The sequence below is a fragment of the Chanodichthys erythropterus genome, chromosome 10 (assembly GCF_024489055.1).
Source record: "Chanodichthys erythropterus isolate Z2021 chromosome 10, ASM2448905v1, whole genome shotgun sequence".
NCBI lineage: Eukaryota > Metazoa > Chordata > Actinopteri > Cypriniformes > Xenocyprididae > Chanodichthys > Chanodichthys erythropterus.
In genome coordinates, this window is record NC_090230.1 from 26,099,081 (window position 1) to 26,113,184 (window position 14,104).

The following is a 14,104-nucleotide window of genomic DNA, read 5'->3' on the forward strand; positions in this document are numbered from 1 at the left end:
TTACACTACAATTATGAATGTTTTCATTCATGTATTTTTAAAATAATTTAAATTATGTATCATTATAATATTGACAAAATTAATTACTTTAATGTATTTGTTAAATAGATCAATTTCGAAAATATTTATTTTTATATTTACAGTATAATTATGAATGTTTAAATTCATGCATTTTTAAATGATTTAAAACAATAAATTATGTATAAAAATAATAAATGTTTGGACAAAATGTAAATTTTGTAATATTCGTGTATTTGTTAAATCAATTTAGAAAAAATTATAACTTCATGTTTACAGTATAATAATGGATGTTTACATCCATGCATTTTTTACATAATTTAAAATAATAAATTATTAAAATATTTTGACAGAATGTTAATTCATTTTTGCTAATATGTATTTGTTGAATAGATCAATTTAGAAAATATTTACAGTATAATTATGAATGTTTACATGAATGCATTTTAAAATAATTTATAATAGTAAATTATGTATCATTATAATACAATTATTAACATGTTAGTCCAAAAATTATTAATACTGTAATGTATTTATTAAAAATATACATTTAAATTAATATGTATTACTTTTCATATTTATAATGATGAGTGTTGACATTCATGCATTAGGGTTATAATAATAAATTATTTATCATAATAATAATTTTGGGACTAATTAAACAAAAAAAAAAGCCAATTCTTTGATAGATTTTGATGTGAATATATTTGACCAGTAATGTAAATTAGAAATATTTTAATATGTATATTCATGTTATTCATATTAATAGTCACAAATAATTTAATATTAGTAATACTGAAAATATTGATATTAATAATAATTTAAGTGCTAAAAGATATTTAGTAGACATTTAAAAATGTATATTTGATCTTTTTTTACCATATTGCATCTGTTTTGCAGACATCAATGAGTGTGAGGTGATGCCCAACCTGTGTAAGAACGGTCAGTGCATTAACAGTGTCGGCTCCTTCCGCTGCCATTGCAACGTGGGTTATACCGATGACTTCACTGGCACTTCCTGTGTCGGTACGTTGTCCACTCTCACTGTAACCCTTATTTAAGACAAATAAATAAAGTATGATAATGTTCTAAAAGTTTTTTTGATGCAATATCAGCAAAACATTGTCATTGATGCTCTCCAATTAGATATGGACGAATGCTCTCAGTCGCCCAAACCGTGTAACTTCCTGTGCAAGAACACTGAAGGTAGTTACCTGTGCTCATGTCCCAGAGGATACATCCTACAGCCTGATGGAAAGACCTGCAAAGGTTAGTTCATAATTAATGGGTACCATTCCTGATTGTAGGGCTTATAAATCTGGTCGTAGTAATAATCCATCCCAATGACAAACCCAATGTCAGGACGTGTGCTAATATGAAATATTACTTATTTTGTCCCAGACTTGGACGAGTGCTCAACCAAGCAACACAACTGTCAGTTCCTGTGTGTCAACACGATCGGTGGTTTCACCTGTAAATGCCCCACAGGCTTCACGCAGCACCAGACGGCCTGCATAGGTGAGTGATGTGAACTCAAACCGCCCTGCTAACATGCATAGCCTACAGCCTAAATAATTGAGCAGGTCATTTGGAGCTAAAATTGCCTCCATGATTCATCTCTTAGACAACAACGAATGCAGCAATCAGCCAAATGTGTGCGGTTCCCGCGCCTCCTGCCTGAACACGCCCGGCAGCTTCAACTGCGAGTGTCAGAAGGGCTTCTCTCTGGACGCCACTGGACACAACTGCGATGGTTGGTTCCCCATTTGGGGCTCATATGAAACATTTTTGCGCTTATGTGATCGTCACCAAGAGATTGACCTAGAACCACCCCAGATATATTAGAATCGCATGTCAACCTGAGATCAGTTTATGCCATTTTCGTTTTCTTGTGTCTTTACAGATGTTGATGAATGTGGCGGAAACCACCGGTGCCAGCACGGTTGCCAGAACATGCTGGGAGGATATCGCTGTGGCTGCCCGCAGGGTTATGTTCAGCACTACCAATGGAACCAGTGTGTGGGTAAGTCCTTCGACATGGATGGCGCAACAAAAAAAGCACAGCGGTTTTACATTGCGGACTTCTTATTTCTGTTTCTTCCTTCCACACAGATGAGAACGAATGCGCCGGGAACCAAATGTGCGGGTCGGCATCTTGCTATAACACTCTGGGCAGCTATAAGTGCGTGTGCCCATCAGGTTTCGACTTTGAGGCTTCTGCTGGTGGCTGCCAGGATGTTAATGAATGCTCCATGGGCAATAACCCTTGCAGCTATGGCTGCTCCAACACAGATGGTGGATACTTGTGCGGATGTCCTGGGGGCTTCTACAGAGCAGGACAAGGGTGAGTATTTAGGCTAGTCTAGAGACTGTTCTCATTTGAACATTGCATGTTAACTCTGGATTAGAGTTTTATGTCAGTAGTGTCCAATCCTGCTCCCAGAGGGCCGCTTTTATGCAGAGTTCAGGTCCAGACTTCTCCAGCACATGTCTGGATGTTCCTAGTGACCCTAAAGACCTTCATTAGCTAGTTCAGGAGCTAAAGTCTGTAGGAAGGTTCTTATTTGAACATTGCAAGTTAACTCTGAAAGCAGGATAGGACACTCCTGGGATACAATGAACTCCAGAAAACCAAAGGGCCACTTTTCTGCAGGGTTCAGCTCTAACCTTGTCTGGATGTTTATAGTAACCCTAAAGATCTTCATTAGCTAGTTCATGAGCTAAAGTCTTTAGGAAGGTTCTTATTTGAACATTACAAGTTAACTCTGGATTACCAGAGTTCATTTTATTCCAGCTTTTATGCAGTTCAGCTCCAGCCTTCTCCAGCACATGTCTGGATGTTTCTTGTAACCCTAAAGACCTTCATTAGCTAGTTCAAGAGCTAAAGTTTGTAGGAAGGTTCTTATTTGAACATTGGTAATCCAGAGTAAATATGCAGAGTTCATTTTATGCCAGGAGTGTCCAATCCTACTCCTGGAGGGCCGCTTTTATGCAAAGTTCAGGTCCAGTCTTCTCCAGCACACATGTCTGGATGTTTCTAGTAACCCTAAAGACCTTCATTAGCTAGTTCATGAGCTAAAGTCAGTAGGAAATTCTTATTTGAACATTGCTGGCATAAAATGAACTCTGCATAAAAGCGGCCCTAGGGGAACAGAATTGGACACTGCAAGTTAACTCTGGATTACCAAAGTTCCAGCTCCAACCTTCTCCAGCACACATGTCTGGATTTTTCTTGTAACCCTAAAGACCTTCATTAGCTAGTTCAGGAGTTAAAGTCTGTAGGAAGGTTCTTATTTGGACATTGCAAGTTAACTCTGGATTACCAGAGTTCATTGTATGCCAGGAGTGTCTTATCCTGCTTCCGAAGGGCCACTTTTCTGCAGAGTTCTCTCTGGATTACCAGAGTTCATTTTATTCAATCTTTTATGCAGTTCAGCTCCAGCCTTCTCCAATACACGTCTGGATGTTTCTTGTAACCCTAAAGACCTTCATTAGCTAGTTCACGAGCTAAAGTCTATAGGAAATTCTTATTTGAACATTGCTGGCATGAAATGAACTCTGGTAATCCAGATTTAACTTGCAGTGTCCAATTCTGCTCCCCTAGGGCCACTTTTATGCAGAGTTCCAGTCCAACCTTCTCCAGCACATGTCTGTATCTAGGTTTCTAGTAATCCTGAAGACCTTCATTAGCTAGTTCAAGAGCTAAAGTCTGTAGGAAGGTGGCTTTCCAGGCGCAGGATTGGGTACTCAAATAGTTTGAACATCCACTCTATAGCCAAATGTACGTTGACACCTAAACATTTTTGAGCATTCAGAAACATTGGCAGCTTCCACTTTTCTGGGAAGGCTTTCTACTTGATGTTGGAATATGACAGCAGGATTGGCTTCTATTGAGACAAAACAGCATATGGTACTGATCTTCGTAAGGGATTGTTTCGCAATTGACACTCCAAATTATTCCAAAAGTTTTAAACAGGGTTCAGGTCTCACTTTGGTGCAGGCCAGACCTGTTAATTAAAAGGGGATGTCTACATATTTTTGTGATGTAGTATAGATCCATATAGTTGACTGAAAGTTTAAACAATAAATTCCACGCATAACCCTTGTCTGAGTCTTTAGTCATTGTCCAAGTTTGGTGACAAACTCCCACATAGTCGAGGAGTAGTCTATTGTGGAGTCTGCTCCAGCATAGCCTCAACAATTTATGAATCATAAATTGGGTTAGTCTATGATCTTTTGGACTCCATGAGCCTATGCAAGCAAAGACAGCAAGTCTATATTAAGTGTGCTGTTTGGGGCAAGGCATAGACCAGGGGTGTCTAGTCCTGCTCATGGAGAGTCACTGCTCTGAAGAGTTTAGCTCCAACCCCAATTAAACACACCTGAACCATAAAGGTCTTCAGGATAACTACACAATTCCCCCAAGTATTTTGGGGCAAGTTGGAGCTAAACTCTACAGGATGTTGGCCCTCCAGGACCAGGTTTGGAAATTCCTGGCCTAGACTGAGTTACACAGGTGAAAAGCAAGTGTAATGTTTCAACTTTTTCTTTTCTAGGCACTGCATCACAGGAGTGGGCTTCCAGGGTCAGTTAGGCTCAGAGGGAGTGGATGATGAAGAGTCACTTTCACCGGAGGCCTGCTATGAATGCAAGATCAATGGTGACCTGGGAAAGAAAGGCCGTCATAGGCGCAATGCTGGTGATAATGAGCTCAAGGTATTTTTGAGGCTGTGGTTGTGTTGCTATTGCTATGGCCTCATACACTCTGCTATCCCTGACCCTAAATTGAAAGGTTATAAAAGTCTATCAAGAGTTTCAACAATGTTTCCAACTGCTCTGTTCTGCCCTCAGGAGACGGTGAGCATGGCCAGCATGGATGTTCAGACCTCCATCCCCATGAACCTGAGTCTGGCGCAGCTACAAAACAAAGAACCCCTTCTTGAGTTGCTTCCAGCTCTGGAGCCGCTTGAGCACCATGTGCGCTACGTCATAACGCACGGAAACCAGGGCGAACACTTCCGCATCCTGGAGCGCCGTGACGGGAAGAGCATTCTGCGGCTGGGCCGGAAGCCACCTGCTCCAGGTTTGTACCGCCTGGAGATCGCCAGCATGCGCCTGTTTGGTCCCCACAAACTTCAGGACCTGGAGGACAAGCACGACAGCGACTACTTGCTGGGAGAGATCGGTGATGCACTGCGCATCAAGCTGCACATCCACCTGCACTGAGACTGACCCTTGACCCCATGCCCTTCACTGCAGGGCGTAAGCTCTGAGAGACTGTGTCCATATACCGCCATGTTTTGGATTTGTTTTTATTTGCCGTCCTTTCGTGTCAATGCCCACTGATTCTACCAAGTTTGGTGGAAAATGTACACATACCACCTTAAATTAGCAGAAGTGCGTTAGCACTATTATTAGCATCCACTTTTACCGGAGGGACAATCAGAAATATTAGTCGTGAGGACGATTTAATTTTAGTACAGCTATTACAGTTGTAAACTGTCAAATTTATTAAGAAATGACATTTTAGTCTTTAATGCATATAAAACATTGCATTAAAGACAATGAAGAAAAATATCATGACTTTTCACTCACCTGATTTTCTCAATGCAAACTGGGGTCAAAGTTTATTCCATTCAGTATTTAGAGTCAAGTATTGTACTGTTAACGATGAAAAAAAAGGTCACACAAAGGACAGCCGCAATTTTTCAGGTTTAAACGAGAGTTGAGCATTCACACAGCTTATGGTTCTCGAAAACTGATACTAAACATATACTTTTAGATTTCTGTGACTTTCTGGAGTGTTTGCATGAGCTGCCACATCGCGTTACCTCATTTTACACACTTATACGTACAGCAGTTAGTACAGGAGTGGTGCTAAACGCTCAATTTGCACTCGGGCTCCTCTGCGTTTTTAATCAGGGAAAATTCATTCCAAAAATGGCAAAGGGTTTTCGACTATGCATGTGATCTAGAACAAACCTGGCATTCGCACATGCAATTCGAACCATGTTCTCCTTCATACTCGTGTGCTCAATGCTCTCGTCGGTGTATTTGACAAAGACGCTAACAGAGCAAACAGAGCACATTCGAATGGAGAATTGGAAGCCTGCTGGGTAAACCAACCAGATGCAATTTTTGATTGCAGCTGGAGACGTGCGGTCTCATTGGTACATAAGGATTGTTTGGCAAGCTGTCCTCCACAACACTCCAGATGCGGACATGCAAACACAACTTTTCAACTTGTGTGAGAATGACAAACCGACCCTCATTTCTTAGTTTCTCAGTAAATCACAAGGTGCTATGATTCCAGCTTACGTTGTACTACGAACATGCTTGATTTGTGGATTTCAAAGTGACATTTTTTTCAAAGGTCTTTTATGTTTTAGTTTTTTATTTTGTGTGATTGTCTTTTGTACTGTCTCAATGCTGAAAAAAATCAATACTATCAAAGCTTGTTGAAAATTTAAATTGTATATTTTAAAGTGAAATGTAGATTTCGTTTGTATTTCTTTTTGTGTATTCTTGAGCATCAAGACTGCCAAACCAAATATTTACTTGTAAACATTAGATAAATAGCTTTTAAGAGCTGTTGACTTTGTTTTTCCTCTGAAGACGGACAATTAATGATCACAGCGTCCTTAATTAACTGTCACCGAGCACTACGTGACAGACGTCACTGTTTACATGAGCTTGTCCATCGATCATCTAAACGCATCATTTGAATAATACTGTTGTTTATTGTGACGACCAGAAATATTGGACTGTTTTTAAATGCTGTGCCCTGAATTTCATCTTCAGGACATTTGATTTAAACAAGTTATTTAGGCATATACATGTTCTGGTGCTAGAACGATGAAATAGTTTCTTGAACATCAAATTAACTGCACTGTACGACAGCCTGAGCTATATTTATGCATAACCATTTGTCTAACATGGGAACTTTGTATACTTTCATATCTTTTCTGTTTTTGTTGATGCCACTACATGTAAAAGAGCAAATGTGCGTGACTGTACTGTATGTCAAAAATCAGCAGCAAACTTGAAATAGTCATCAGTCTAGTGTTGAGTTACGAACTTCAGACCAAAGAAAGTGGACCGGGTCGCTCAGGATAATGATACATCTCTAAGGTGCATTGATAAGGGCGTCTGTATGAATTTTTTGAGCCATAAAGATCCATGACGGAGAAACCTGAGCACCCAGTACACTGCTAACGAGTAATTCCAAATACATTGTTTTTATACTGTTTTCGATTGGATGCATCCATCTGTCAGATCCAAGTGATCCGCACAATGTTTGTAAACATCTGTACGAAACAACAACTGGCAATAAAACATGGGTTATATTTTTAACCTTTGTCTTTCTGTTCTGTGTGTGCAAAGGCCATTCTTAGCCATGTTGAAGAGATTTAGCGAGTGTATCGAAGTAGAAATGGCTTATTGATCTCAGGAGAGTGGAAGGCAGCCACTTCGGTACACTTTGTGCTGAAGATACTTAGAAGAAGCCTTAAGTGAATAAACCCAATTTTATTTCAGACAAAAAGGAATTAGGAAAATATCCAATCTACTTACAAAACTCACAAAGTAATGCAGGCTCATCCATTTCCTGGCACATCAACACTCTTTGCACATCGGTCCAAATGAGAGCTACAAATTCGAGACGACACATTAGCAAAAAGGGAACTCGAAATCTGAGTCGGGATATAAAAATAAAGCTTTCGCTCATTTCTAAACCTCTCTTAGCTCACGACTCGGAGAGCTCGGCAGATTAGCAAACAACCGACGACATGAACACCTTTGAGATATGAGAACATATGGCTTATATATACACATATAGTCAAAGAAGACAAAGGACAGGAAAGATTTAAACAGGAAAAATACAAGGATTGACACTCAGTTCTGAAATCTTAAAGGGTATTTTTGCTCCAAATCCAGAGCATCCTCAGAAATATAAAGCACAGAGTTTAGAACGGGTCTGTCGAAGGCAGCAGGTATATTGTACATCCTAGGGCTTTCCAACAACGCTGAAGATGCATTTTGCACAAAAAATATCATGCTAAACACATAAAAATGGACCATAATCAGGGAAGACGGCATATTTAATTTAACACAAAAAAAAAAAAAAAAAAAAAAACGAGGCTGTGAAAGTGTAAATAGTTTGCAAAACCATTTCTTATGCAATTGTTTGCATTCAAATGCAGTGCTTAATTTAGCCACAGATTTTGGTGTCAATTGTTTAACCATGGTTTCATGAACGAATTGCATAAAAACTTAAGGCTCAATACGTCTCAAGGTCCTAAACCAAGTCATTGTTTCATTTATTATTATTATTTTTTTTTCGTCCACTGTAAAGTTTTTGTAAATACATATTTCCAATGTTTTGTTGGCTGAATGACTGACATGGTGCATTAAAGAAACAAACAAACAAAAAAAAAACACTGAATGATGTACATATATCCTTATTTTCAGTTGCGTTATTTTCGTCCACTGGAAAGTTTTTGTAACTGCATATTTCCGATGCTTCTTTCCAGTGGCTGAACAATCGACATCATGGTGCATTAATTCTTTCCCTGCCATTGACTTAATTTTACGGCTTTCAGTGTTTTTACTGTTACTCGGTAGGGGGGCGCTATTAAGCATCTTCTGAAAGAATACAGAATCTCCAGATCAAAACGCATACAAAAAAGAAGCAGAAACTAGCAATAAAAGCATTGCTTATGCACGTTGTAGTTTTTTTAGCTTTTTTAGCGGTTTTCTTAGCTTTTTGTTCAAAATGTTGCTTTTTTATGAAAATTAGCCACATTGAAGTTTTCATAAAGAATGCATGAAGCTAGAATAAAACTCTTTGTTAAAAGCAAAGGCTCTGTTCTTTCTTTTGATATACTGCAAGTTCAGATATTCATAAAACAAAATATTCCATCTTGATGGAAACCCTGTGGACTAATGCATCATTTTGTCAATGTAATGTATTAACATTTCTTCATCATACTTAATGCAAACAGGTCTGATATGGGATGGGATTGGTTGTGATGATATTTGTTTTTTTTTTCCCCCTTTATTTTTGATTATTTTCTTTGTATTTGTATAGGTAAAGAGACATAATCTGTAAGATTGCAAATGCATTTCTAAAAGTTGTCTCCAAATAAAAACAAAATATTCTGGGGCCATGAAAATTTTCTTCTTAAAATATATTTTTTAAATGATGTCAGGGAAAGAGAAAAGATATACATCTATACTCATTTCAGTTGCATTGAATTAAATATGCCGCCTCCTAAGGTCCACTGAGAAGTTTAATCATGTTTTACAATTAAGATATATCTAAATCAACAACGGCATATTTACAGTCGCCGACTTCGCGAAGGGTAGTAACAGTTCACAGTGAGTGTCGTGTTGGGCACCTTGAACCACTGACTTCATGCTCCACGTGTATTCGTTGTAGACCTTGTAGACCGTCCTGAGGAAGTAGCTACAGCAGAAGAAACGGACGACCCTGTTAATTACGACGTGTTGGGAAAGTAGCGTACATTTATGCACTTGGTGTGCGTGACTTTCAAGGTGTGTTCCCTTTGGATCTTGATGTTGTTAGTGCCAGGGTTGGGCCACACGTTGGGCTAAGGCTAAGTTTGAGGTGGCATTTTGTCTCTCGGTCATGTGACTACACCAAGGCGTAGTCAAACTGGCCCCGCTCGAAACCGTCCTTATGATCGGTCCAAGAGGAAGCAGGCATACGGCTGTAGGGATCCAGCAATATCCGGAAGCAACGCACCAACAGGAAAACCAAAAACAGCATCAGGAGACCAACAAATGCAAAGGCCGTCCTTTGCTCGGTGTCCCCGCCAAGAGGTGGGCTGCTGGGGACCCCGACGAACGACGGCCCCGGCGAGAGCAGCTCATAGTCCAGCGTGGACACATCGCTCATCCTCCAGGGAGGGCGACGGCAGAACTTGCAAGCTGTCTGGAGGGTGGGTTGGATGGAGAAGTTGGCCAGATTGGTACAGTGACCGATGTGGACAAACAAGGCCAAAGTCAACCCTCTCTACACTTTTGCTTGCGTGACGGACACGCAAACTGACACAAGTGGAGCAATCAGGGACTTTGCAGCTCAAAACGACAGGCCTGGTTATTTCAGACCTGTCACATCTGATCTGACCCTCAAGTGGCACGGCGCAAGTCGATGGGACATGACACAACAGGCTGCCACAGTGGATAAAAACAGCAGCGCGTGCAGGGACTCGAGTCACACGCTCGTTCCCCGTTGCTCTTCGCTGCAGGGTCGGGGCTAATTGGTTCCAGATGGGACACGGTTTGCAGGTGTTGTCCCGACGTTGGGAGCCACTTTACACTAAAGCAAAATCGCCCGGTGGCAAGTTTCCCATTTCTGGCTAGTGTTGAAAGTGGCAGACAGAAGAATTTCTGTCACCTAATTGGTTCAGCAGGGCACTAGATCAATCCGCGAATATCTGCGGGCATTAAATGAGCCGTTTGCAGAGCAAGTTTGATTAGCGAGCTGCTGTCTGTCCAGTAGGTTGATGAGTCAGGGATGATCTGTTCCTTCTTGCTTGCCTCCGAATGCGTTTTTTCACACAGAAACGTCTTGTAAGGTTGGTACTATCGATTGAGTTGGGATCAGATGTAGGCGGACAGCACAGAGTCAAAGAAATGATGCCGTCGCTGCAGTGTTTTTGGCCTCTGGTCTCTTGTACTTCACCCTGTAAACACACATATTCAACATTTAATTCAGCTTGGTGGCATCACCAATAACTGTTCCTACCCAAAACCTCAAAATGAAGAAAAAGTATATGCTTTTCATTCTTTATAGAACTGTCTACTGAATCTTAACACAAAATATAAGTAAATTTTGCATATTTTTTGAAAATACAGTAAAAATCTAAATCTCTAATCCTTTTTACTTCCTCCTCTCTCCTTATATATGATCTCTTTCTATCTGTTCCACTCTTCCTTTTCTTCTGATTACACCCCTTCCTCTACCCACATCATCACCTTTATGCTTACATTTTCCCCTTCTCTTGCATATTTTCTTGCTCTATGTATAATTTACCCTTTTTTATTTTCCCTATTACATAATGCAATTGTGATAAATGTGTAAACATTTGGGAAAACTGCATTTCCTGTGTTGTGTGTATTATTAATCAAGCAGATATCAGTTTGGGGCTAATTGAAAACATACCATGTGCATTTCATAATACATCAAATTCCAGAGTTGTGGTTGTTGTGTTTGGACAAATGGTACATCAATGTTTGTGAATTGTGTAAAGCCAATAAAAATGTCGCTATTCCTGATATATTAAAGTTTTGTTTGGATGTATGAACTATTATGAAAGCATCTGAGAATTTTGTGAGTGGTGTTTTGAGAATGTTATTCACATGATTTGCAATTTGTGTGAAATGAATGAAAACTTACAACCACCGAGTTAACTGTTTTGAGAACAGTGATCAGGGTTTGGACAAATGTGTCAAATCAATTTAGAAAACCTATTCTGAAAAATTAAATATTTTTAATATTTGAACCACTTAAATTTGCACATGATAAGTAGTAGGTAAATAACAGATGTGATGCTAACACTGGATCGAGCCACTAAACAATAAAAATTCCTTTGAAGAGTACAAAATATTGTGCAGTGTCAGGCTGTGGAAACACAGATTTGGAGGGAACCTGAAATTAAATAACGATACTGTGCTTTCTATATTGGATTTGACAGGAATGGTGCAACACACTTATAAGTAAAAAAAAAAAAAGTTTTTACTGTCACTACTGCTTTGTTACAGATCATTTGATATGTACAAATTATGTGTACATGTCTAACCAAAATCACAAGTGATTTATGATATGTTATGATTCATGTACAGTCAGATGTTTTTGTCTCAAAATCGTTTATTGTCAGTAAAACCAGTGACTAAATGGTCAGCTTCACATTGTTTCTCTTAGTAGGATGAAAATAATTTGTTATTTAAATGGTGATTAAATTATATATAGAAAGCGATCAAAGAACGCTCCCTTTACAATCGCTGGAGCTGTCAATCAAACAGCACCAACACTCCTGTGAGAATCAACAAATCTCTTATTCACATTGTGTTTGCCCTGTTAGTTATGAATATGATGAAAGCATTCATGAAATCAAGTTAAAATGACGCACTCAACATGTCTGATCAGCTACATGCTCATCACTGCAACCGTTCATGCCACAATCTAAATATACTGCTATAATAATCAACACTTTTCAGTTCTGCCATGGCTTTACAGGTAATATTTTCATTAGCAAAACAGAGCAAAAACAATATTGTGTATAAAACATAACAGAATGTTAAATTTATTTACTGAACTGTTGTATAAATATCGCATTTGCACTCGTGCTGTTTGGGACAAAAACAGCACAGGTATTGTACATGTTACTCATGTGATACAGCTCAACTATACTGTGATATAAATACGGGACAAAATCACCATCTAGAGGTCTATTCAAAATAAAGGCGTAGCTTGATGACGGCAAGTTTGAGCGCGGAATCGTGGGACACGTGGTCTTCACCTCAACGGCCGGTGGAAAAGAATAAGGATAGGACTCGGGAAGAAATCATGTTCATGGATATTATTAAGCGTCTTTGGCATTTCCATGGTTTGTACAATAATAAAAAAAAATAAAAAATAAAAACTGGAAACTGGAAACCGAGGGTAACGCGGGTATGACGCAATTGACAGGCGACTCCTCACACATCCCGGAGCCTTGGTTAAAATTGCAATTATTCTGTGTTTCAAATTATTATGCAAGCAACAAATCAGTAAGATTTCAGTAGAATAAACATTCAGATTTTAGTTTTTCTAAGAAAATGTTTGTTCATTTATTTATCCATGTCTTTTTAGATAACTGGTATCAATCTCAGACAAAATTCAAAGAAATGAATGTTTTGGATATATGGGGCCCCATCATACACCCGGCGCAAAGCGGCAGAGGTGTTTTTGCTGGTCTGAAAACGAGGTGTGTTCAGGTGCATTGTTGGCATGTTGCTATTTTGAGGCAACTGAAAATGAATGCGCCATTGACCAACTGAAACCTGGTCTAAAGTCAGTGGCGCAGTATTTTCTGTTATTTAAAGAGTGCGCTAGTAATATGTGCCTATAGGCAGGTGCACAACATGTGTACACAACTCTGCAGCAGCACACAAACATGCCAAATATTAAAAATAAAAGGATTACAATGTAAAAGATTATTATTGTGTACATGAAGATAAAAATGCTTTGGTGGAATCCAGGTTGTCCTGTAGATGGTCCATTTTCTCGCTAGAGAAGCGTTCAGTATTTCCACTTGCTAATTCCACCATGCAAATAGCGAATGGCGCAAGAGCAACTGGCTTTTAAAGGGAATGGGAGATGAGACTGATTGATTTACTGCACATTACGCCCAAAACACACCCATGACTCATTAAGATAATAGGTACAACAATTTTAGACCATGCACCAGCACGCCAACCGATTTTCCAGTCCTTAAACTAGCAAAAGTGGATTCGGACACGCCCTAAGCAAACTTGCGCCGTGCGCTTCAGACCATGTGCTTAGATCAGTAAAATAGGGCCCATGATATGATAAGTCATTCTACTTTCTGAAAAGACTAATCCACCAGGGGGCAGAAGACATGAAGATCATATATAGCAGTTTTTTCAGTACAGTGTTGATCATGTTAATGATGAGGCTTTAGAAAGTCATGTATCAAATATGATAGAGTGAATGCGAACCCAAGCAAAACTCCCATAATTACCCGGAAATGCTGCGTAATGCTGAAACTGATTACAAACTGTGATACCAGCAGAACTGGATGTTGTAAATGTCGTCTGTATCCATCAGCGAGGCGTTTTAACGAATCATTAGCCGACTGCCGGAGGAAACCAAATAACCATTTGCGAGTATCACTGTCGCTAGTCGGGGATCACAGGATAGCAAATGTCAGCAGACGATTATCTTAAACTTGTGAACAGCAGCGACGTGATTAAAACAATCGGACACAGACGAGGGGAAAGATTTATGGTGGACACAGAAATCACTGGCGCTGAATGGACGGGCCTCAGCATCATGATG

General features: G+C 39.4%; 1 protein-coding gene across 1 annotated transcript in view; it reads left to right on the forward strand.

The window, feature by feature from the left end:
- fbn2b (fibrillin 2b) overlaps positions 1-7,353 on the forward strand; it is a 66,251-nt gene extending 58,898 nt beyond the window's left edge. Inside the window, exons 59-66 of the mRNA XM_067396782.1 lie at positions 919-1,044; positions 1,165-1,287; positions 1,420-1,536; positions 1,643-1,771; positions 1,922-2,041; positions 2,131-2,362; positions 4,575-4,734; positions 4,870-7,353. Coding sequence (XP_067252883.1) covers positions 919-1,044; positions 1,165-1,287; positions 1,420-1,536; positions 1,643-1,771; positions 1,922-2,041; positions 2,131-2,362; positions 4,575-4,734; positions 4,870-5,244 — 1,382 coding nt within the window. The 3' untranslated portion in view covers positions 5,245-7,353. The remainder of the gene's footprint in view (positions 1-918; positions 1,045-1,164; positions 1,288-1,419; positions 1,537-1,642; positions 1,772-1,921; positions 2,042-2,130; positions 2,363-4,574; positions 4,735-4,869) is intronic.
- Positions 7,354-14,104: the final 6,751 nt, after the last annotated feature.